The sequence below is a fragment of the Triticum urartu genome, chromosome 3 (genome assembly GCF_003073215.2).
Source record: "Triticum urartu cultivar G1812 chromosome 3, Tu2.1, whole genome shotgun sequence".
NCBI lineage: Eukaryota > Viridiplantae > Streptophyta > Magnoliopsida > Poales > Poaceae > Triticum > Triticum urartu.
This window is the reverse complement of record NC_053024.1, coordinates 20,725,784-20,749,195: the sequence shown is the minus strand read 5'-3', so window position 1 is coordinate 20,749,195 and position 23,412 is coordinate 20,725,784. Positions and strand designations below refer to the sequence as shown.

General features: G+C 41.5%; 1 protein-coding gene across 1 annotated transcript; it reads right to left on the bottom strand.

Moving 5' to 3' along the window:
• Positions 1-15,097: 15,097 nt before the first annotated feature.
• On the bottom strand, positions 15,098-16,957 carry LOC125547726 (the record flags this gene model as incomplete). The annotated part of the gene is made up of 2 exons (XM_048711523.1): positions 15,900-16,957; positions 15,098-15,518 (listed from the first exon to the last, which is right to left on the bottom strand). Coding segments are annotated over exons 1-2 (1,479 nt in total), but the record flags the coding sequence as incomplete, so codon positions are not given.
• Positions 16,958-23,412: the final 6,455 nt, after the last annotated feature.

Below are 23,412 nucleotides of genomic sequence, written 5' to 3'. Positions count from 1 at the left end.
AGAAGCTTTGTTGTTTGTTGCATGTTCACTGATTTGTGGTATGTGGAATTAATATTGCCTTAGTATCCACAATTTGACCGGATGACCTTTTAAACTTGGACAAAAAATATGATGCACTGTAGAGGCAATATCCTATACATGATACTAAATTATGATGCTACCCACTATGGGAGGTCTTATGTTTGCTATCTCAACACATAAATCATGATCCACTTTTACTTCCCTTTTGGAATAAAGAAAGGGATATTCTATGAATTGAGATTTGCATAGATAATGACAGTACTACAACCAGTATCTAATAGTATCAACATCCCTGTCAAAATTCAAGTCAGAGCAAGCCCTAGAGTAGAGCAGCGAGGGTACTCGCCTAGGGAGTTGTAGGGTCTAATTGATGTTTATAGGAGGAACCAAAACTTCCTATAGTATGACAATACAACATATACAATTTGTGATTCTATCTTTTGATGTGATTTTCTAATGAATGAAATATATCTAGGTTGAATTAACACAAATTAAAATGAAAAACCGAATAAATATAATATATATTTTCATTCATAAATATAAGTAACGATGTTATTTTAGCAAGCACCCACGTGATGCCTACTGAGTTGACCATTGTTATTTCAATACCAAGTATAAACCCCTTTGTAGACACCTTATACCTAGAAAATTTTGTGCACACCTAAGATAGAAACATGCAACTTGCCAAGATATTTGTTAGATTTTACGTTTTAGACCTATCTTGAAAGATATTTAAGTATACAAAACCATACATACTATCATATACATAGATATCTAAAATCCATCTATTTGGCAAAAAATTAATCAATGAATGTCTTTTTTTGGTTTGTTGTTTCTTCCCCAATCTAATGAAATTTGGCTTAATGATACGTCTCCAACGTATCTATAATTTTTGATTGCTCCATGCTATTATATTATCTATTTTGGATGTTAATGGGCTTTATTTTACACTTTTATATCATTTTTGGGACTAACCTACTAACCGGAGGCCCAGCCCAAATTGTTGTTTCTTTTGCCTATTTTAGAGTTTCGTTGAAAAGGAATATCAAACGGAGGCCAAACGGAATGAAACCTTCGGGAACGTGATTTTCTCAACAAACGTGATCCAGGAGACTTGGAGTGGGCGTCAAGAAACAACCGAGGAGGCCACGAGGCAGAGGGGGGCGCCTACCCCCTGGGCACGCCCTCCACCCTCGTGGGCCCCTTGTTGCTCCACTGACGTACTTCTTCCTATATATATATCCACGTACCCCCCAAACATCCAGGAGCACCACAAAAACCTAATTCCACTGCCACAACCTTCTGTACCCGAGAGATCCCATCTTGGGGCCTTTTCCGGAGCTCCGCCAGAGGGGGCATTGATCACACGGAGGGCTTCTACATCAACTCCATGGCCTCTCCGGTGATGTGTGAGTAGTTTACTTCAGACCTTCGGGTCCATAGCTAGTAGCTAGATGGCTTCTTCTCTCTCTTTGGATCTCAATACAAAGTTCTCCTCAATTCTCTTGGAGATCTATTCGATATAATCTTCTTTTGCGGTGTGTTTGTCGAGATCTGATGAATTGTGGGTTTATGATCCAGATTATCTATGAACAATATTTGATTCTTCTCTGAATTCTTTTATGTATGATTGGTTTATCTTTGCAAGTCTCTTCGAATTATCAATTTGGTTTGGCCTACTAGATTGATCTTTCTTGCAATGGGAGAAGTGCTTAGCTTTGGGTTCAATCTTGCGGTGCTCGATCCCAGTGATAGTAGGGGAAACGACACGTATTGTTTTGTTGCCATCTATGATAAAAAGATGGGGTTTATATCATATTGCATGAGTTTATCCCTCTACATCATGTCATCTTGCTTAAGGCGTTACTCTGTTCTTATGAACTTAATACTCTAGATGCATGATGGATAGCAGTCGATGTGTGGAGTAATAGTAGTAGATGCAGAATCATTTCAATCTACTTGTCACGGACGTGATGCCTATATACATGATCATGCCTAGATATTCTCATAATTATTCGCTTTTCTATCAATTGCTCGATAGTAATTTGTTTACCCACCGTAATACTTATGCTATCTTGAGAGAAGCCACTAGTGAAACCTATGGCCCCCGGGTCTATTATCCATCATACAAGTTTCCCATCTACTTTATTGTGCTATCTTTTACTTTCAATCTATATCATAAAAATACTAAAAATATTTATCTTATTATTATTATCTCTATCAGATCTCACTCTTGCAAGTGGCCTTGAAGGGATTGACAACCCCTTTATCGCGTTGGTTGCGAGGTTCTTATTTGTTTGTGTAGGTACGAGGTGACTTGCGCGTGGTCTCCTACTGGATTGATACCTTGGTTCTCAGAATCTGAGGGAAATACTTACGCTGCTTTACTACATCACCCTTTCCTCTTCAAGGGAAAACCAACGCAGTGCTCAAGAGGTAGCAAGAAGGATTTCTGGCGCCGTTGCCGGGGAGATCTACGCCAAGTCAAGACATACCAAGTACCCATCACAACTCTTATCCTCCGCATTATATTATTTGCCATTTGCCTCTCGTTTTCCTCTTCCCCACTTCACCCTTGCCGTTTTATTCGCCCTCTCTTCTCCGTTCCCCTTCTCTTTTCCCGTTTACATCTTTTGCTCGTTTCTTGTTTGCTTGTGTGTTGGATTTCTTGCTTGTCACGATGGCTCAAGATAATACTAAATTGTGTGACTTTACCAATACCAACAATAATAATTTTATTAGCACTCTGATTGCTCCTTTTACCGATGCTGAATCTTGTGAAATTAATACTGCTTTGCTGAATCTTGTCATGAAAGATCCGTTTTCTGGCCTTCCTAGTGAAGATGCTGCTACCCATCTAAACAACTTTATTGATTTGTGTGATATGCAAAAGAAGAAAGATGTGGATAATGATATTGTTAAACTTAAGCTATTTCCGTTTTCGCTTAGAGATCGTGCTAAAGCTTGGTTTTCGTCTTTGCCTAAAAATAGTATTGATTCATGGAATAAGTGCAAAGATTCTTTTATCTCTAAGTATTTTCCTCCCGCTAAGACCATCTCTCTTAGAAATGATATTATGAATTTTAAGCAACTTGATCATGAACATGTTGCACAATCTTGGGGGAGGATGAAATTAATGATACGTAATTGCCCTACACATGGTTTGAATTTATGGATGATTATACAAAAAATTTATGCCGGATTAAATTTTGCTTCTAGAAATCTTTTAGATTCGGCCGCGGGAGGCACTTTTATGGAAATAACTTTAGGAGAAGCTACCAAACTCCTACATAATATTATGGTTTATTATTCTCAATGGCACACTGAAAGATCTACTAGTAAAAAAGTGCATGCAATTGAAGAGATTAATGTTTTGAGTGGAAAGATGGATGAACTTATGAAATTGTTTGCTAATAAGAGTGCCCCCACTGATCCAAATGATATGCCTTTGTCTACTTTTATTGTGAATAATAATGAATCTATGGATGTGAATTTTGTTGGTAGGAACAATTTTGGTAATAACCCGTATAGAGATAATTTTAATTCCAGGCCGTTTCATAGTAATTCCTCTAATAATTATAGTAATTCCTACAACAATTATTATGGAAATTATAATAAGATGCCCTCTGATTTTGAATCTAGTATTAAAGAATTTATTACTTTGCAAAAGAGTTTCAATGCTTTGATTGAAGAAAAATTGCTTAAGATTGATGACTTGGCTAGGAACATGGATGGAATTTCTCTTGATGTTGATTCTTTGAAACTTAGATCTATTCCACCTAAGCATGATATCAATGAGTCTCTCAAAGCCATGAGAATTTCCATTCATGAGTGCAAAGATAGAACCGCTAGGATGCGTGCTAAGAAAGATTGTTTTGTGAAAGCATGTTCTTCTAGTTTTCCTGATAATAAGGATGAAGATCTAAAATTTATTGATTTGTCCCCTATTAAATCTTTGTTTTTCAATATGAATCTTGATAATGATGGGACTAGAGATGAGTCAACTTTAGTTAAAAGGCATTCCAGTGATTCGGAGTTTTTAGATCTTAATGCTAAAATTGATAAAATTGGGATTGAAGAGGTTAAAACTTTAGAGAGGAATGAACCCACTATCTTGGATTTCAAGGAATTTAATTATGATAATTGCTCTTTGATAGATTGTATTTCCTTGTTGCAATCCATGCTAAATTCTCCTCATGCTTATAGTCAAAATAAAGTTTTTACGAAACATATCGTTGATGCTTTGATGCAATCTTTTGAAGAAAAACTTGAGTTGGAAGTTTCTATCCCTAGAAAACTTTATGATGAGTGGGAACCTACAATAAAAATTAAAATTAAAGATCATGAGTGTTATGCTTTGTGTGATTTGGGTGCTAGTGTCTCCACGATTCCAAAAACTTTATGTGATTTGCTAGGTTTCCGTGATTTTGATGATTGTTCTTTAAACTTGCATCTTGCGGATTCCACCATTAAGAAACCTATGGGAAGAATTAATGATGCTCTTATTGTTGCAAATAGGAATTATGTGCCCATAGATTTCATTGTTCTTGATATAGATTGCAATCCTTCATGTCCTATTATTCCTAGTAGACCTTTCCTTAGAACGATTGGTGCAATTATTGATATGAAGGAAGGGAATATTAAATTCCAATTTGCATTAAGGAAAGGCATGAAACACTTACCTAGAAAGAAAGTTAAATTACCGTATGAATCTATTATGAGAGCCACCTATGGATTTCATACCAAATATGGCAATACCTGGATCTATCCTCGCTTTTATGCCTAGCTAGGGGCGTTAAACGATAGCGCTCGTTGGGAGGAAACGCAATTTTATTTTTATTCCTTGCTTTTTGCTCCTGTTTAGTAATGAAAAAATTATCTAACCTCTGTTTTGGTTGTGTTTTTTTTTGTTTAATTAGTGTTTGTGCCAAGTAGAACCGTTGGGAAGACTTGGGGAAAGTCTTTTTGATCTTGCTGTAAAAAACAGAAACTTTAGCGCTCACGAGAATTGCTGCCATTTTTATTTAAAAAGTGTTATTTAGTTAATTATTCTTGCAGATGATTAATAGATAAAGTCCTCACGTCCAGCAATTAATTTTGGAATTTTTGGGGTTACATAAGTTTGCGTTAGCTACAGATTACTACAGACTGTTCTGTTTTTAACAGATTCTGTTTTTCGTGTGTTGTTTGCTTATTTTGATGAATCTATGCCTAGTAAAAGAGTTTATAAACCATAGAGAAGTTGGAATACAGTAGGTTTAACACCAATATAAATCAAGAATGAGTTCATTCAGTACCTTGAAGTGGTGTTTTGTTTTCTTTTGCTAACGGAGCTCACGAGATTTTCTATTTTGAGTTTTGTGTTGTGAAGTTTTCAAGTTTTGGGTAAAGATTTGATGGATTATGGAACAAGGAGTGGAAAGAGCCTAAGCTTGGGATGCCCATGGCACCCCAAGGCAAAATTCAAGGACACCAAAAAGCCTGAGCTTGGGGATGCCCCGGAAGGCATCCCCTTTTTCGTCTTCGTCTATCGGTAACTTTACTTGGAGCTATATTTTTATTCACCACATGATATGTGTTTTGCTTGGAGCGTCCTGTATGACTTGAGTCTTTTCTTTTTAGTTTACCAAAATCATCCTTTCTGTACACACCTTTTGAGAGAGACTCACATTATTTGAAATTTATTAGAATAGTCTATGTGTTTCACTTATATCTTTTGAGCTATATAGTTTTTGCTCTAGTGCTTCACTTATATCTTTTAGAGCACGGCGGTGGTTTTATTTTATAGAAATAGTTGATCTCTCATATTTCACTTATATTATTTTGAGAGTCCCTTAGAACAACATGGAAATTCGCTTTAGGAATAATATAAAAAAACTTTCATACAAGTGCATTGAATACTATGAGAAGTTTGATACTTGATAATTGTTTTGAGATATGGAGATGGTGATATTAGAGTCATGCTAGTTGAGTAGTTGTGAATTTCAGAAATACTTGTGTTGAAGTTTGTGATTCCCATAGCATGCACGTATGGTGAACCGTTATGTGATGAAGTCGGTGCATGATTTATTTATTGATTGTCTTCCTTATGAGTGGCGGTCGGGGACGAGCGGTGGTCTTTTCCTACCAATCTATCCCCTAGGAGCATGCGCGTAATACTTTGTTTCGATAACTAATAGATTTTTGCAATAAGTATGTGGGTTCTTTATGACTAATGTCGAGTCCATGGATTATACACACTCTCACCCTTCCACCATTGCTAGCCTCTCTAGTATCGCGCAACTTTCGCCGGTACCATAAACCCACCATATACCTTCCTGAAAACAGCCACCATACCTACCTATTATGGCATTTCCATAGCCATTCCGAGATATATTGCCATGCAACTTTCCACCGTTCCGTTATTATGACACGCTTCATCATTGTCATATTGCTTGCATGATCATGTAGTTGACATCGTATTTGTGGCAAAGTCACCGTTCATAACTCTTCATACATGTCACTCATGCATCATTGCACATCCCGGTACACCGCCAGAGGCATTCACATAGAGTCATACTTTGTTCTAAGTATTGAGTTGTAATTCTTGAGTTGTAAGTAAATTAAAGTGTGATGATCATCATTATTAGAGCATTGTCCCAGTGAGGAAAGGATGATGGAGACCATGATTCCCCCACAAGTCGGGATGAGACTCCGGACGAAAAATAAGAAAAAAAAAGGAAAAAAAGAGGCCAAAAAAAGAAGGGCCAAATAAAAAAAGAAAAAAAATGAGAGAAAAAGATAGAAGGGACAATGTTACTATCCTTTTTCGACACTTGTGCTTCAAAGTAGCACCATGATCTTCATGATAGAGGGTCTCCTATGTTATCATTTTCATAAACTAGTGGGAATTTTACATTATAGAACTTGGCTTGTATATTCCAATGATGGGCTTCCTCGAAATTGCCCTAGGTCTTCGTGAGCAAGCAAGTTGGATGCACACCCACTTAGTTTCTTTTGTTGAGCTTTCATGCACTTATAGCTCTAGTGCATCCGTTGCATGGCAATCCCTACTCACTCACATTGATATCTATTGATGGGCATCTCCATAGCCCGTTGATATGCCTAGTTGATGCGAGACTATCTTCTCCTTTTTGTCTTCTCCACAACCACCAATCTATTCCACATATAGTGCTATATCCATGGCTCACGTTCATATATTGCGTGAAGATTGAAAAAGTTTGAGAACATCAAAAGTATGAAACAATTGCTTGGCTTGTCATCGCGGTTGTGCATGATTTAAATATTTTGTGTGGTAAAAATAGAGCATAGCCAGACTATATGATTTTGTAGGGATAACTTTCTTTGGCCATGTTATTTTGAGAAGACATGATTGCTTAGTTAGTATACTTGAAGTATTATTGTTTTTATGTCAATATTAAACTTTTATCTTGAATCTTTCAGATCTGAGCATTCATGCCACAATAAAGAAAAATTACATTGAGAAATATGTTAGAAAGCATTCCACATAAAAAATATTCTTTTTTATCATTTACCTACTCGAGGACGAGCAGGAATTAAACTTGGGGATGTTAATGGGCTTTATTTTACACTTTTATATCATTTTTGGGACTAACCTACTAACCGGAGGCCCAACCCAAATTGCTGTTTCTTTTGCCCATTTTAGAGTTTTGTCGAAAATAAATATCAAACGGAGGCCAAACGGAATGAAACCTTCGGAAACGTGATTTTCTCAACAAACGTGATCCAGGAGACTTGGAGTGGGCGTCAAGAAACAACCGAGGAGGCCACGAGGTAGAGGGGCGCGCCTACCCCCCTGGGCACACCCTCCACCCTCGTGTGCCCCTCGCTGCTCCACTGACGTACTTCTTCTTCCTATATATATCCACATACCCCCCAAACATCCAGGAGAACCACAAAAACCTAATTCCACCGCCGCAACCTTCTGTACCCGAGAGATCCCATCTTGGGGCCTTTTCCGGAACTCCGCCAGAGGGGGCATTGATCACGGAGGGCTTCTACATCAACTCCATGGCCTCTCCGGTGATGTGTGAGTAGTTTACTTCAGACCTTCGGGTCCATAGCTAGTAGCTAGATGGCTTCTTCTCTCTCTTTGGATCTCAATACAAAGTTCTCCTCAATTCTCTTGGAGATCTATTCGATGTAATCTTCTTTTCCAGTGTGTTTGTCGAGATCTGATGAATTGTGGGTTTATGATCCAGATTATCTATGAACAATATTTGATTCTTCTCTGAATTCTTTTATGTATGATTGGTTTATCTTTGCAAGTCTCTTCGAATTATCAATTTGGTTTGGCCTACTAGATTGATCTTTCTTGCAATAGGAGAAGTGCTTAGCTTTGGGTTCAATCTTGCGGTGCTCGATCCCAGTGACAGTAGGGGAAACGACACGTATTGTATTGTTGCCATCGAGGATAAAAATATGGGGTTTATATCATATTCCATGAGTTTATCCCTCTATATCATGTCATCACTAGTGCAGAACCGGGCAATAGCACCGGTTCGTAAGACCCTTTAGTGCCGGTTTAGGAACCGGCACTAAAGTTTCGGCACTAAAGGCCCCCCCCCTTTAGTACCGGTTCAGCACGAACCGGTGCTAAAGGGGATCCACGTGGCACGAGCCAGCTCCGGGGGCCGGTAGCCCTTTAGTACCGGTTGGTAACACCAACCGGTACTAAATGGTTGTGGGGTTTTTGGTTTTATGATTTCTTTTTCATTTAATTTTGTGTTTTCCATTTTAATTCTTTTTCGTTTGCTGGTATTTTACGGTACTACACATTGTACACGTTATGCATATATATATATAGAATTTCTAGTAGAACCAATCATATATATATATATATCATCAATGTCTCACAAACCACCATATTAATTTACACATACACACATGTATAGCTATATACAATTTCTCCTACATATGCATGTTGCCTTCGGAGCCAGTGGCATTAGCCTAATTGGTGCCTTCGGAGCACGATGACAATTGGAAGTGGTTCATGGGGGCGGTAGCGGGTAATAGTATTCTCCCTTCGGATTTATGACCTGGTCGAGCAAAAATCCCGCTATTTCCTCTTGAAGTGCTTCTACGCGCTCCGTTGGTAGGAGCTTGTCCCGCACCTCTTTGAACTATTAAGAAGGAGATCAATATGCATGTGTATTAGTTGTGTGACTAGATATCGATAATGGTGTAAAAATTGTGAATAGTGTTCTGACAAGCGTACCCATTCCTGTCTTTGAGATCTGCTCCTTTCGGACGCCATCATGCGAATGTTCTCGCAAACGCAGAATGCACACAGATCAGTCCCCTGCGCCTGCTTCAGGGCCTTTATTACGAGAATGGAATTTAATTTGATCAGATAATAATTAATCAAGCATGATAATTAAAGAGATGGCAGCTAGCTAGCTAGCTAGTACTACTTAATTACTTACCTTGGATCGAAACCATTTCAGCTTTGGTTTCCATTCGCCTTCCGTGACGCTGATGAACCTTGCCCAAGCCCTGCCCGCCGACAAAGAAAATGAATAAAGGGGTTATTAAATAGTTCATATCATGAAATTAACGAACTAAATAGGCCGAGATATATAGTTAATAATGATTGAAATTACCTGTTGACTATCCCAAACAAGATGTTATAGTCACTATTTGCTTTGAGTAGCGAGTCCAGTATTTCAACTGTTCCGGCGTCAACTTTAATGATACACAAGATCCAGTGAAATCTGCATGCACACACGTTTGCATGTCTTAATTAAGCGGGCATATGTAAGCAAAAACATGTAGCTAGCTAGTAGGCAAAAACAGAGAATTTGTAGTACAAGACAGTGTGACTCACTCGAAGTTGTAAGAAAGTAGTATATCTTCATTGTATTTGAGACGCTTCAAGAACTCTAGCATGCTGTCCTCTACCTGCTTTTCATAATACTTGCTCATTTTCCATGTGTATTCATTAACGGTGTTTGGGTCAATGAACCCAATGCCATAGCGTCCACCTTTTCTCATTTCATACATCTTCATCCTGCATAATACCACAGAAAAGAATATAGTGAGGATAATTACAGGTAATGATTGATCAAAAGGATCACTACATCTAGCTTGATACTTAAATTACAAAAAGAAATCACTTACAAACAATAGCAACTGACGATAGATTTGTCGAGTGCGTCTTGATTGTATAACTGAAACAGTTCAGAATACTCAACGACCACAGCTTTCTCATGGTAGTAATCATCCTTCTTGACATCCACCATGAGGGACTCTCGATTGGATCTCTTGGTAATGTCCATGTACCATTGATGCAATTCATACATTCTCGTTGGGAGCTTGTTGACATCTTCTGGCTCGACCAAAGGTTCGCCCCGGACATCTTTCCGTTTTATTTCCTCCTCTGTAATCCCAGGCATGTCCTCGATCTCGAGGAGTTGTCCAACAGTGATCTTGAGTTCTTCAGCCTGCATTATATGCTCCTGGGTTATTACCACATCACCCACGTCGGGAACGTAAACTGTTTGGCCACAATAATATTGGGCGCGTGTACTGTCACGTGTTGTTGGCGGCACAACAAGCGGGGGGGGTCGATTGCTCCGCCTGTTTTCCCAGCTGGGCAACGGTTTTCCTGCATTTTTTGACAGCTGCTTGTTGTTTTCTCGAGCTCGAGCTCGCCTCCTTCTGTAGACGTCGTCGATGTAACTTCCTGATGTGGCGCTCATAGTCTGAGTCAACAGGCTTAGGAGCTGGTGGTTGAGCCATACGAATGAAGTGGTCAACTACTTCCACAAGCACTTTCTCCCTTGGCGGCGGTGGCGGTTTCGGTCCAAAATGGGTGTCGACTTTTGCCTGCACTATGGCATTGGTTTGCTCCTCGGTCCTGTCGTAAGCCCTCACAGGAAGAGGAGTAGTGAGGTTTGGACCATATTTATATCGCTTGCCTCCGCCTGTACTTCCTGTACTATGACCTCGACTCGTACCGCTACGCACCATAGCTGCGGGGTGTCTCTTCTGCGACTGCTGAGGCGGCGGAGACGGCTGACGGGGCTGAGTTGGACGAGGAGGAGTGGCCTGAAGCTGTGCCGGACTTGCAGTGGCCTGAGGTTGTGCCGGACTTGGAGGAGGAGTGGACGTCTGACGCTGTGTCGGACTTGGAGGAGGAGTGGCCTGACACTTTACCGGACTTGGAGGAGGAGGAGTGGCCTCACGCGTTGGTGGACTTGGAGGAGCGGGAGTCTGCTGACTCGATTCGTTAATATATCTTCAACTCATTTAAAACATGCGATGATCACCAGATTCCTGCTTATATAAATATATATACCTCGCCGGTGTTTGTTGTTTCAGGATCAACATGTTCTTCGTCGTAGTTCATGACTTCATCTTCTCGGTCATCGCGATCGAATATCATATCACCCTCTCCGGTGTTGTTTAGAAATTCGGAGCCGTCAAAATCTTCTTCATTCTGATCATCATCTGGCCCGCGTATGATATCGAACATGGTCTGTTCTCTCTCTCTGTCGGTATTGTCCGCCATAGATTTTATTTAACTATGCCAAAAGAAATATAAAACAATTTAGTATTCAAATTACATCGTCTCGAATAATAGATATAATCTCGAATACATCGTCGCGGACATGGGTCAGCTGGACGTCGTCGCGGACGTGTCGACGGCGAGGATGCGGGCCGGGCATCGTCGACAACAAATACTATATGCCGCAAAAGTAAAGTAACATTTTTTAAATGATGGATTGTGATGATTTCATATATGCAAATTCTAAATTTTATAACTAAAAATATAAGAAACTAAAAAAACATCGATCATCGTCTAACAATTTGAAATTAATCTAATTCATCTAGCTAGCTAAAACTAACATTTCCAAAATTTCTAACATTTCTATATAACTAACATTTCTATAACATTTGACATTATATATATTATAACTAACATTTCTATATACTATTTGACATTAATCTAATCTAACTAATTAATTCATCTAAAACTTTGTATGAAAAACAGAAAAACAGAAAAAACTAAAAGCTAAAAACAGAAAAATTGTGTGTGTGCGCGTGTAGTGTGTGTGTGTAGTGTGTGTATGTAGTGTGTGTGTGCGCGCGCGCGCATGTGTGCGCTACGGTTGGCGCCGGCACGCGGTGTGGCTTTGATCGATTGGAGGGAGGAGAGGGGCCGGGGGAGGGGCTCACAGCGCGCGCGGGCAAGGTCGAGGCGACGGCGACGGCGAGGCGAGGTCGATCCAAAGGCGACGGCGACGGCGAAGCGAGGGGACGGCGACGGGCCGGTGCGGCAATAGGGACGGCGACGGGCCGGTGCGGCGACAGGCCGGCGACGGGGGCGCCGCAGAGTCGACGGGGACGACGCGGCGAGGACGGGGGCGTCGCGGAGTCGACGGGGACGGCGCGACAAGGGCGGCGACGACGCGGGATGGGGCGGCGGCAGAGAGAAGTGGGAGATGAGAAACTGAAAATTTTCGAAGTGTTTCTTATATAGGGGACACCTTTAGTACCGGTTGGAGCCACCAACCGGTACTAAAGGCCTGTTTTGGCCAGGCCAAGCGGCGGGAAGCACCCCCCTTTAGTACCGGTTCGTGGAACCAAGCGGTACTAAAGGCCCCCCCTTTATTACCGGTTGGTGCCACGACCCGGTACTAAAGGGTGTGCGCTGCCAGGCGAGGGGCGCAGAAGTTTAGTCCCACCTCGCTAGCCGAAGGGCGCTCACACCTACTTATAAGCCCCGCCGCCGTTGCTGTCTCGAGCTCCTCTCTAAAGCAGGCCTTCTGGGCCTACCTCTGCTACTCTGCCCTGTGGGGCCTATTGGGCTTGCGGGCCTGCATCCTGGCCCAACAACAGGTTGGGTTTCTAGTCGTATGCAGGCCGCTGTGGCCCGGTAGGTGGGCTTTTTTCATTTAGTTTTTTCTTTTCTGCTTTATTTATTTTGTTTTATTTATTTTTAGTTGTTTTTTGCTGTATTTAGAGTTTCTTTGTGAATATTTTTGGTAGTTTTTAGAAACTTTTAGTTAGTGCTGGTAGTTTTTAAATTTGAATAGTTTAAATTTTGAATTATTTGAAATTTGTGTGAATCACTAGTTTGTGAATAACTTAACTTTAAAAATACATTTTCCAGTGATTCTTTTTTCTTATGTTTAATATTAGTGTGTTTTATCATTATATTCAATTTGGTAATGCTTAAGTTATTTAAAAATGAAATGCCTTTGTAACGGATGAGTTTTCGTCCGAAACCCTGATACTTCGAAACAGATTGTCCATTTTGTACACGAAGTGCATCCAGTTTTTGCGGTAACCCTCTCTACTTTTTTGCACATGCTATGTGGGTGAAATTATGATACCATGCCAACTTTCATCCTTTTCTGAGTTCATTTGAAATGCTTTTCAATTTCAGGGTCATTTAGCTGAAAAAATCAATAAATGCATGAAAGAATTTGCTTGCACATAAAATTTCTTCGCGTTTCAAATGCCAAAACACATAACTAGCTACCCTAACTATTACAGAGATTCCCTCCTGGGTGTGAAACACAGAAGAAAGTGATGATAGTTAAGCCGATCACATCCCAGATCTTTGGGTGTGAAACTTTTTCTTCGCGTGTGTCCCTTTGCGTCGTAGCCATGGAAAATCCTCATCATTTAACGGGATACTCGGGTCAATATTCACTGTGAATGGAGCAATTTCATCAAACTTTTCATAATCTTCTGACTTGTCTGTCTTGTCATTCACTCCCACGATGTTTCTCTTCCCAGAAAGAACTATGTGCCGCTTTGACTCATCGTACGATGCATTCGCTTCCTTATCTTTTCTTTTTCTTGGCTTGGTAGACATGTCCTTCACATAGAAAACCTGTGCCACATCATTGGCTAGGACGAATGGTTCGTCTGCATACGCAAGATTGTTGAGATCCACTGTTGTCATTCCGTACTGCGGGTCTTCCGTTACCCCGCCTCGTGTCATATTGACCCATTTGCACCGAAACAACGGGACCTTCAAACCACGTCGATAGTCAAGTTCCCATATGTCCTGTATATAACCATAATATGTTTCCTTTCCCGTCTTGGTTTCTGCATCAAAGCGGACACCACTGTTTTGGTTGGTGCTCTTCTTATCTTGGGCGATCGTGTAAAATGTATTACCATTTATCTCGTACCCTTTGAAAGTCATTATATTCGAAGATGGTAACTGGGACAGCAAGTACAGGTCATCTTCAATAGAGGTGTCATGCATGGTACGTGCTTGCAACCAGCTGGCGAAACTCCTGGTTTGTTCACGTGTAATCCAGTCATCAGACCGCTCCGGGTGTTTGGAGCGTAGCAAATTCTTGTGTTCATTCATATACGGAGCCACCAAGGCGGAATTCTGTAGAACTGTGTAGTGTGCTTCAGTGAGAGAATGTCCGTCCATACATATTATTTGTTCCCCTCCTAGCGTGCCTTTTCCATCCAGTCTGCCCTTATGCCGCGATTCAGGAACACCAATCGGCTTAAGGTCAGGAATAAAGTCAATACAAAACTCAATGACCTCCTCATTTTGACGGCCCTTGGAGATGCTTCCTTCTGGCCTAGCACGGTTATGAACATATTTTTTTAAGACTCCCATGAACCTCTCAAAGGGGAACCTATTGTATAGAAATACAGGACCCAAAACGTTAATCTCTTCGCATAGGTGAACTAGGACGTGCGTCATGATGTTGAAGAAGGATGGTGGGAACACCAACTCGAAACTGACAAGACATTGCACCAAATCATTCTGTAACCTTGGTATGATTTCTGGATCGATTACCTTCTGAGAGATTGCATTGAGAAATGCACATAGCTTCACAATGGCTAATCGAACGTTTTCCGATAGAAGCCCCCTCAATGCAACCGGAAGCAGTTGCTTCATAATCACGTGGCAGTCATGAGACTTTAGGTTCTGGAACTTTTTCTCTGCCATGTTTATTATTCCCTTTATATTCGACGAGAAGCCAGACGGTACCTTAATACTGAGCAGGCATTCAAAGAAGATTTCCTTCTCTTCTTTGGTAAGAGCGTAGCTTGCATGACCCTGATGTATGCCGTCTTTTCCGTGCATACGTTGCTGGTCCTCCCGTGCCTCAGGTGTATCTTTTGTCTTCCCATACACGCCCAAGAAGCCAAGCAGGGTCACACAAAGATTCTTCGTCACGTGCATCACGTCGATTGCGGAGCGGACCTCGAGGTCTTTCCAATAGGGCAGGTCCCAAAATATAGATTTCTTCTTCCACATGGGTGCGCGTCCGTCAGCGTCATTCGGAACAGGTTGTCCACCAGGACCCTTTCCAAAGACCACCTTCAAATCCTTGACCATATCATGTACATCAGCACCAGTACGGCGGCGAGGCTTCGTCCGGTGATCCACCTCACCTTTGAAATGCTTGCCTTTCTTTCTTACGGGATGCCTGCTCGGAAGAAATCGACGATGTCCCAGGTACACATTCTTATTAGCCAAATATATACTGTCAGTACCGTCCAAACAGTGCGTGCATGCGCGGTATCCCTTGTTTGTCTATCCTGAAAGGTTACTGAGAGCAGGCCAATCATTGATGGTCACGAACAGCAACGCCTTTAGGTCAAATTCTTCCCCCATGTGCTCATCCCACGCACGTACACCTGTTCCATTCCACAGTTGTAAGAGTTCTTCAACTAATGGCCTTAGGTACACATCAATGTCGTTGCCGGGTTGCTTAGGGCCTTGGATGAGCACTGGCATCATAATGAACTTCCGCTTCATGCACAACCAAGGAGGAAGGTTATACAAACATAGAGTCACAGGCCAGGTGCTATGGTTGCTGCTCTGCTCCCCAAAAGGATTAATGCCATCTGCGCTTAGACCAAACCATACGCTCCTTGCGTCATCTGCAAACTCCTTCCCGTACTTTCTTTCGATTTTTCTCCACTGCGACCCGTCAGCGGGTACTCTCAACTTTCCGTCTTTCTTACGGTCTTCTCTGTGCCATCGCATCGCCTTGGCATGCTCTTTGTTTTGGAACAAATGTTTTAACCGTGGTATTATAGGAGCATACCACATCACCTTGGCAGGAATCTTCTTCCTGGGGCGCCGGCCCTCGACATCACCAGGGTCATCGCGGCAGATCTTATAGCGCAATGCACCACATACCGGGCAAGCGTTCAAATCCTCGTACTCACCGCGGTAGAGGATGCAATCATTAGGGCATGCATGTATCTTCTGCACCTCTAACCCTAGAGGGCAGACAACCTTCTTTGCTTCGTACGTACTCTCGGGCAATTCGTTGTCCTTTGGAAGCATATCCTTTATCATTACCAGCAACTTTCTAAATCCCTTGTCAGATACACCATTCTCTGCCTTCCATTGCAGCAATTCCAGTGTGGTGCCCAGCTTTTTCTTGTCACCTACGCAATTCGGGTACAACAATTTTTTGTGATCCTCTAACATGCGCTGCAACTTCTTCTTCTCCAAATCACTTGCGCAGTTTCTCTTTGCATCGGCAGTGGCCCGACCTAGATCATCAACGGGCTCATCTGATGCCTCTTCTTCAGCTTCTTCCCGCATTGCCGGCTCAGCTTCTTCCCTCATTACCGGCTCAGCTTCTTCCCCCATTGTTGTATCATCGTATTCAGGGAACCCATGGCCAGGATAGCTGTCGTCGTCCTCTTCTTCTTCATTGTCTTCCATCATAACCCCTCTTTCTCCGTGCTTGGTCCAAACATTATAATGGGGCATGAAACCGGTCTTAAACAGGTGGACGTGAATGGTTCTTGACGTAGAGTAATTGTGACCATTCTTACAGCGAGCACATGGACAAGGCATAAAACCATCCGCCTGCTTGTTTGCCTCAGCCGCAAGCAGAAAAGTACGCACGCCCTCAACGAACTGGGGAGAGCATCGGTCATCGTACATCCATTGCCGGCTCATCTTCATTACACAACACCGAATAGACCAAATTAATACAAGTTCATACATAAAGTTCATACAACACTTAAATGCAACAAACAAATAACTCTCTAGCTAAAGCATTTAAATGCAACAACAAATACGATCAAGATCGCAACTAAGGTAACAATGGATCCAACAGCATAATGATACCAAGCCTCACTATCGATGGCATATTTTCTAATCTTTCTAATCTTCAAACGCATTTTCTCCATCTTGATCTTGTGATCATCGACGACATCAGCAACATGCAACTCCAATTCCATCTTCTCCCCCTCAATTCTTTTCAATTTTTCTTTCAGGTACTCGTTTTCTCTTTCAACTAAATTTAACCTCTCGGCAATAGGGTCGGTTGGAATTTCCGGTTCAGATACCTCCTAGAAAAAATTTCTATGTCAACTTGATGGGCATAATTTGTCAAAAACACGAAATGCAACTAGTTTTAAAAGAGAATATACATACCACATCCGAATCATAACAAGGACTAGGGCCGATGGGGACGGATATCAAAACCATGGCACTATATGTATAACAAACAACGTACGGGTAAGATAATTATACGAGTAACTATATATCCAAATCACACAAACATCAATTTTTATATAAAATTTCATGAACAAGAGGCTCACCACAAGGTGGTGCCGGCGACGGGACGGTGCGGGCGATCGACGGTGGCTATGATGGAGATTTAGAAGGCACTAAGTAAATGACACCTACATATGCAAACTAAGTGTTATTTTTGACCTCAAATTGCATATAAATCAAATACTAGCACATATATATATATATATATCCTCCCAAATTACTAAACTCACAAATTAATCACTATATAAACCAATGCAAGAGATGAAAGGACAAAGTTGCTAACCTTTGTGATCATTTGAATGGATGAGGGCCTTCAAATCTTGACAAATTTTGGGCAATTTTTGTGATGAACTCGAGAGGAAGAAGGGAAGAACAGAGGAGAGGGCCGGAGAGGGGAAAGGGGGAAGAACAGAGTGCTGGTGGACGAAGGGTTTATATAGGACGACCTTTAGTACCGGTTCGTGGCACGAACCGGTACTAAAGGTGCTGGAGGGGCCCCACTCTGACAACATTCTGCCACCACTCTCATTAGTACCGTTTTGTGGCACGAACCGGTGCTAAAGGTTCGCCATGAACCGGTACTAATGAAAGCGGCCCGGCTATCCGTTGGAACCGGCACTAATGTATACATTAGTGCCGGCTCAAATACAAACCGGCACTAATGTGCTTCACGTTTGACAATTTTTCTACTAGTGCATCTTGCTTAAGGCGTTACTCTGTTCTTATGAACTTAATACTATAGATGCATGCTGGATAGTGGTCGATGTGTGGAGTAATAGTAGTAGATGCAGAATCGTTTCGGTCTACTTGTCACGGACGTGATGCCTATATACATGATCATGGCTAGATATTCTCATAATTATTCGCTTTTCTATCAATTGCTCGATAGTAATTTGTTTACCAACCGTAATACTTATGCTATCTTGAGAGAAGCCACTAGTGAAACCTATGCCCCCCGGGTCTATTCTCCATCATACAAGTTTCCCATCTACTTTATTTTGCTATCTTTTACTTTCAATCTATATCATAAAAATATCAAAAATATTTATCTTATTATTATTATCTCTATCAGATCTCACTCTTCCAAGTGGCCGTGAAGGGATTGACAACCCCTTTATTGCATTGGTTGCGAGGTTCTTATTTGTTTGTGTATGTACGAGGTGGCTCACACGTGGTCTCCTACTGGATTGATACCTTGGTTCTCAAAACAGAGGAAAATACGTACGCTGCTTTATTGCATCACACTTTTCTCTTTAAGGGAAAACCAACGCAGTGCTCAAGAGGTAGCACTTAACCAAATGTTTTCGATGGGAAAAAAGTAAGAAACCCATATCCTATGCAATAATATTTTTAAGCTAAGTCGCCATGTACTATCATTGAAGAAGATATAATTTCATAACTCAAAAATCACTTTAATATTTACTAACATGAAATATGCAGCTAAGTTTGCTAAGTCTATGTGATAAATATAGTAGTTCTGATCATACTTCGATAAAATAAGTTTTATAAAAGTAAATTAGTTCAGCATAAATCAATGAAGAGAAGACTCGCGCTTCATCGCTAGTCCCCATCGCATGGGGTTCTTTGATCTTTACGATGATGGCATGGAGTATTAGTACCATCATACAACAAAACACAGGAAGTACAATATCACATCAAGAAAAGTCACTTACACATGCTTGGCACGAGTCCTGAAGAACACTTTGTTAATCAGCCACCTTAGGCCAATCTCTTCCTGAACCTGCACCACGAGCATGCCAAGATATTCTTTTGCTTTCTATTTCGTCATGTTTGCATCTGCAAGATGCTAAAATGTCTCGACAAGTAGTTCATGCAATTGTTGTAGAGCAAATTTCAGCCCATAGAAGCCAGGTACAAACAACACCATGCTACCCAACAAATATGAACCGAGAAAATTCCTGAAGTTCTCATATGACTGATGGGCGATCTGCTGCACTTTGGTGCTGCCAAATGCGTCGATCAGGAATCAACCAAGAAAAGAGAACTAAGAATAAGAGGGGAGGGAAAGAACTTACCCAGTAGTCTTATAGCCATCTCCTCCATTGAATATTCCATAAGTTTCTTCATGAAAACCTGCTGCCCTGCGAATCCCTTGAAGAGGTGAGCTCGCTGGGCTGCCAAGCGCCACTCCATGGTGTGATGACGAAGTGGGAGGCGAGGACCGGCAGAGCCGAGTTGGTGGGCGTGCGTGCCCGCTGATGCCATAGCCTGCTCCGTCGCACTGAGGGTCTGGGTGACGGTCGCCAAGGAGCAGCTAGGATCCTTGTCTGATACATACACAAATCAAGGAGAATTAAGAAGTACACTCAGCCCAGACAGAACAAACAACAAAATACATATCAATCCCTCATAATCATAACTTGAAGGTTCGCACCACGAAAATGCCACAACGGAACAGATTAATAACACAGTTATATATAGATTCCTCATAACAACAGATTTATAGCCCTCATACAAACACGGAAATTAGATCCCACAGAACCTGCATTCCCCATCAGACATATACAGTAGTGGTCTTACGTAAGACAACTCAGGAATTACAGAATACACTGGCTAGTTATAAACATGCATGGTACAGTAGATAGACTAGAGTGCAAAATAGATATCCCGGTCGTTGATCCCTTCACTCGCCCCATCAACCGAGGCGACTGACCCCGAACAAAAAGGTGAGTACTCCAAGACTTCCGCCAGCAGCAAAGGCCAAGGCCTCATCCCTGCGCCTCTTCTTTTGTTGCTCTACAATCTTCTCCAGTATCCGGCTTCGAAAGAGGAAAGAAAATGCATGTTAGGATGCATTGCACAATGAATGAGCCAATCAGATGACGATCTTGCATGTTTAGTGCCTTACTGAAACTCTGGGCCCAAGCGGTCGAGGTCAGCATCAGCCGGTGCCTACATACATACAGTTGAGTCACTCATCATTAAAAATGGGATGACAGCTAATGTAGGCTGAAACTTTGGTACGGAATTAGCAACCAAGCAATTGAAACTACATTGATAGTTCCGTCTAAAAACATATACTATATTGCATCTGTCTGTTGTCACGTACTCACGTGACGATTCCAAAAACAAGCATTGCATCCTGTTTGGATGAGTGGTGTTCATTTTGAAGTTTGGTATTTTCAGTTCAAAAACCTGAAGCTAAATATAGAAGGTTTAACTAACCTGGCAGCGACAATCTATCTATCTATCCAAAATCTCAAAATCAAGACTCTAGAAGAACATTCAGAAATTGCAGCAATGTTCACTATATATGGCTAATTTAAGCAAAATAACTATATTGCTAAGAACACGAGGAGACTAGAAACCATCTGGCTGGTGTCTCTAGTAACACAAAAATCATGGACTATCGCCGATTAAATTCCGATTGCTAATATGAAATTTGAACCCAACAACGTAAGTATGGAGGGCCTATCCCCGCCTCCATCACTACAAGAACATGCAACAAACTCCCGTCGGAGGGGAGGGAGAAGAATGGACCCGACTAATCGCGCAACGCAGCATGTCAGAATTAATCGATTGCATTGCATCAATCAGACTAAGACGGTGGCAGAAAATCGAGATGGGGAGCGAACCGGAGTACGAGACGAGGCGAAACCCCTCTGGACAGCGGCGGGGATCCTCTGCTTCAGGCTCGCGGCCATGGTGCGCAGCGCCATAGCCATATCTCCACCACCAACCAAGGGGGTCGCGACGAGCAAGCAAGATGACGACGGCTAGGGTTTCAGGCGGTCTCGGAGGTCTTGGCGAGATGAGTTTCGCCTAAGAGAAGCGAGCGGAGGGTCAAAAAGTTGAGCGGTAGGGTTTGTAGAGGGGTTAGGGTCGATCACGAGCACGGAGTCCCTGGCGTGCACGAGAAGGTGTCGTCTCGGAGTCCGTGGTCTGCTATCTCACGCGCTGCGGCGGAGTAGGCTGACCTTTACCAGTAAATCTGTATGAAACGAGGCAGGGCGTATGTGGGGATGAGATACGTGAACGCGATCAACGTGTTTGTTCACACGATGAGACGAAATGTTACACCGGAAAGAAGATGTCAGATTTGCTAAACCCTGATGTGATCAATTCTGGTCCATAGTGGATCCTACCTCCTAATGAAGTTCAGCGACTAATGGTCTTGATGCTCCCTTAGCGTAGTTTAAAATGAAATCACTTACTACAAAGTTGTACTAAACTTGAAACATTTATTTTAGGGCGGAGGGAGTATACGTTAATGGCATCTCTGTCATGGAAGACGGGTCAATAGGAGCAGCTAGGATCCTTGTCTGATATACACAAATCAAGCAGAATTAAGAAGTACACTCAGCCTAGACACAACAAACAGCAAAATACCATATTGATCCCTCACAATCGTCACACGAATGTTCATATCCCGAAAATGCTACAAATCAAACTAAGAAACACAATGTATATAGTATTATTTTTCATTCATACACATAAGTAACGATGTTATTTTACCAAGCACCCATGTGATGCCTATTGAGTTGATCGATGTTATTTCAATATCAAGTATAAGCCCCTTGTAGACAGACACAAATTTTCAGGACATGGTGCCACGCGATGCCTAAATCTCGAAGGTCCGAGCACACGCTTCAGGATTGATACTTAATGTTGGAAATTCTCCTACAGGATCGATCACATAAAATTGCACGAATACACGCGCACAAAAACTGGTAGCCAAAGGGCCCTTGCCGGGCCCTCTTTTCTTCCTCTTTATTTCTTTTTCTGGTTTCTCTCTGTTACAAAACTTGCGCCGTGCTGTGTATATATATACACACAATCAGCCGACCCACAACTTCCTAGACGTACACGAAATCCACGTCTAAACCTACCGGCGAGACTCCTATTACTAATACTACTAGGACATCAATCAGACTTTCCTATACAACTAGAACATGGACTCTCACGTACAGAGTACTTTTTTTTTCCGAAAAATTTCCAACCTATTCATCTTCAATCATGACAGTACAACAAACATCAGAAATAAAAATTACATCCAGATCCGTAGACCATCTAGCGACGACTACAAGCACTGAAGCGAGCCGAAGGCGTGACGCCGTCATCACCCCTCCATCGTTGGAGTCGGGCACAACTTGTTCCGTTGACAGTCGGGAAGTCGTCGTGCTAAGGCCCCATAGGACCAGTGCACCAGAACAGCAACCGCCGCAGATGAAAATTGTTATGAAATTGATTTTTTTTTCAAAAATTTAAACATTGCTCATGCATTTTAAAAAGTTCACAAAATTTAGAAATGCTCATGAATTACAAAAATGTTCCTCACTTCAAAAAAGGTTCATGAATTAAATAATTCTCGTACAAAGCAAAAAAGATGTCCATGAATTACAAAAATAGTTCCCCCAATTTTGAAAAAATGGATGCTGATTCAAAACAAATATTCACGGGTTTAAAAGATGTTCACAATTCCCAAAAAATTTCATGAATTTGAAAAGTTTTCACATTTTCAGAAATTTTCGCTAGTTTAAAAATATTCATGATTCTAAAAAATTCCTCACGATTTGAGAAAATATGTCTGCAAAAAATAAAAAGAAAAGAAAGAAAGAAAGAAAGAAAGAAAGAAAGAAAGAAAATAAAGATAAAAGAAAAGGGGGGAAAGAAAAAGGAAAATGGAAAAAAGAAAAAAAGGAAAGAGTAAAATCAGTGGGGAAGGAGTCTGAAACGGTTCAGCCCAAAAGAAAATCAGCCGCTTTAGGATACGTGCTAGGTGACTAACGAGTGACATACATGCCAAATAGCAGACGCCCTAAAAACACATAGTGGCTTTCTTGTTTGGATTTTCTTTTGTTTTAGGTGGTATTTTCTTCGATTTTTACTTC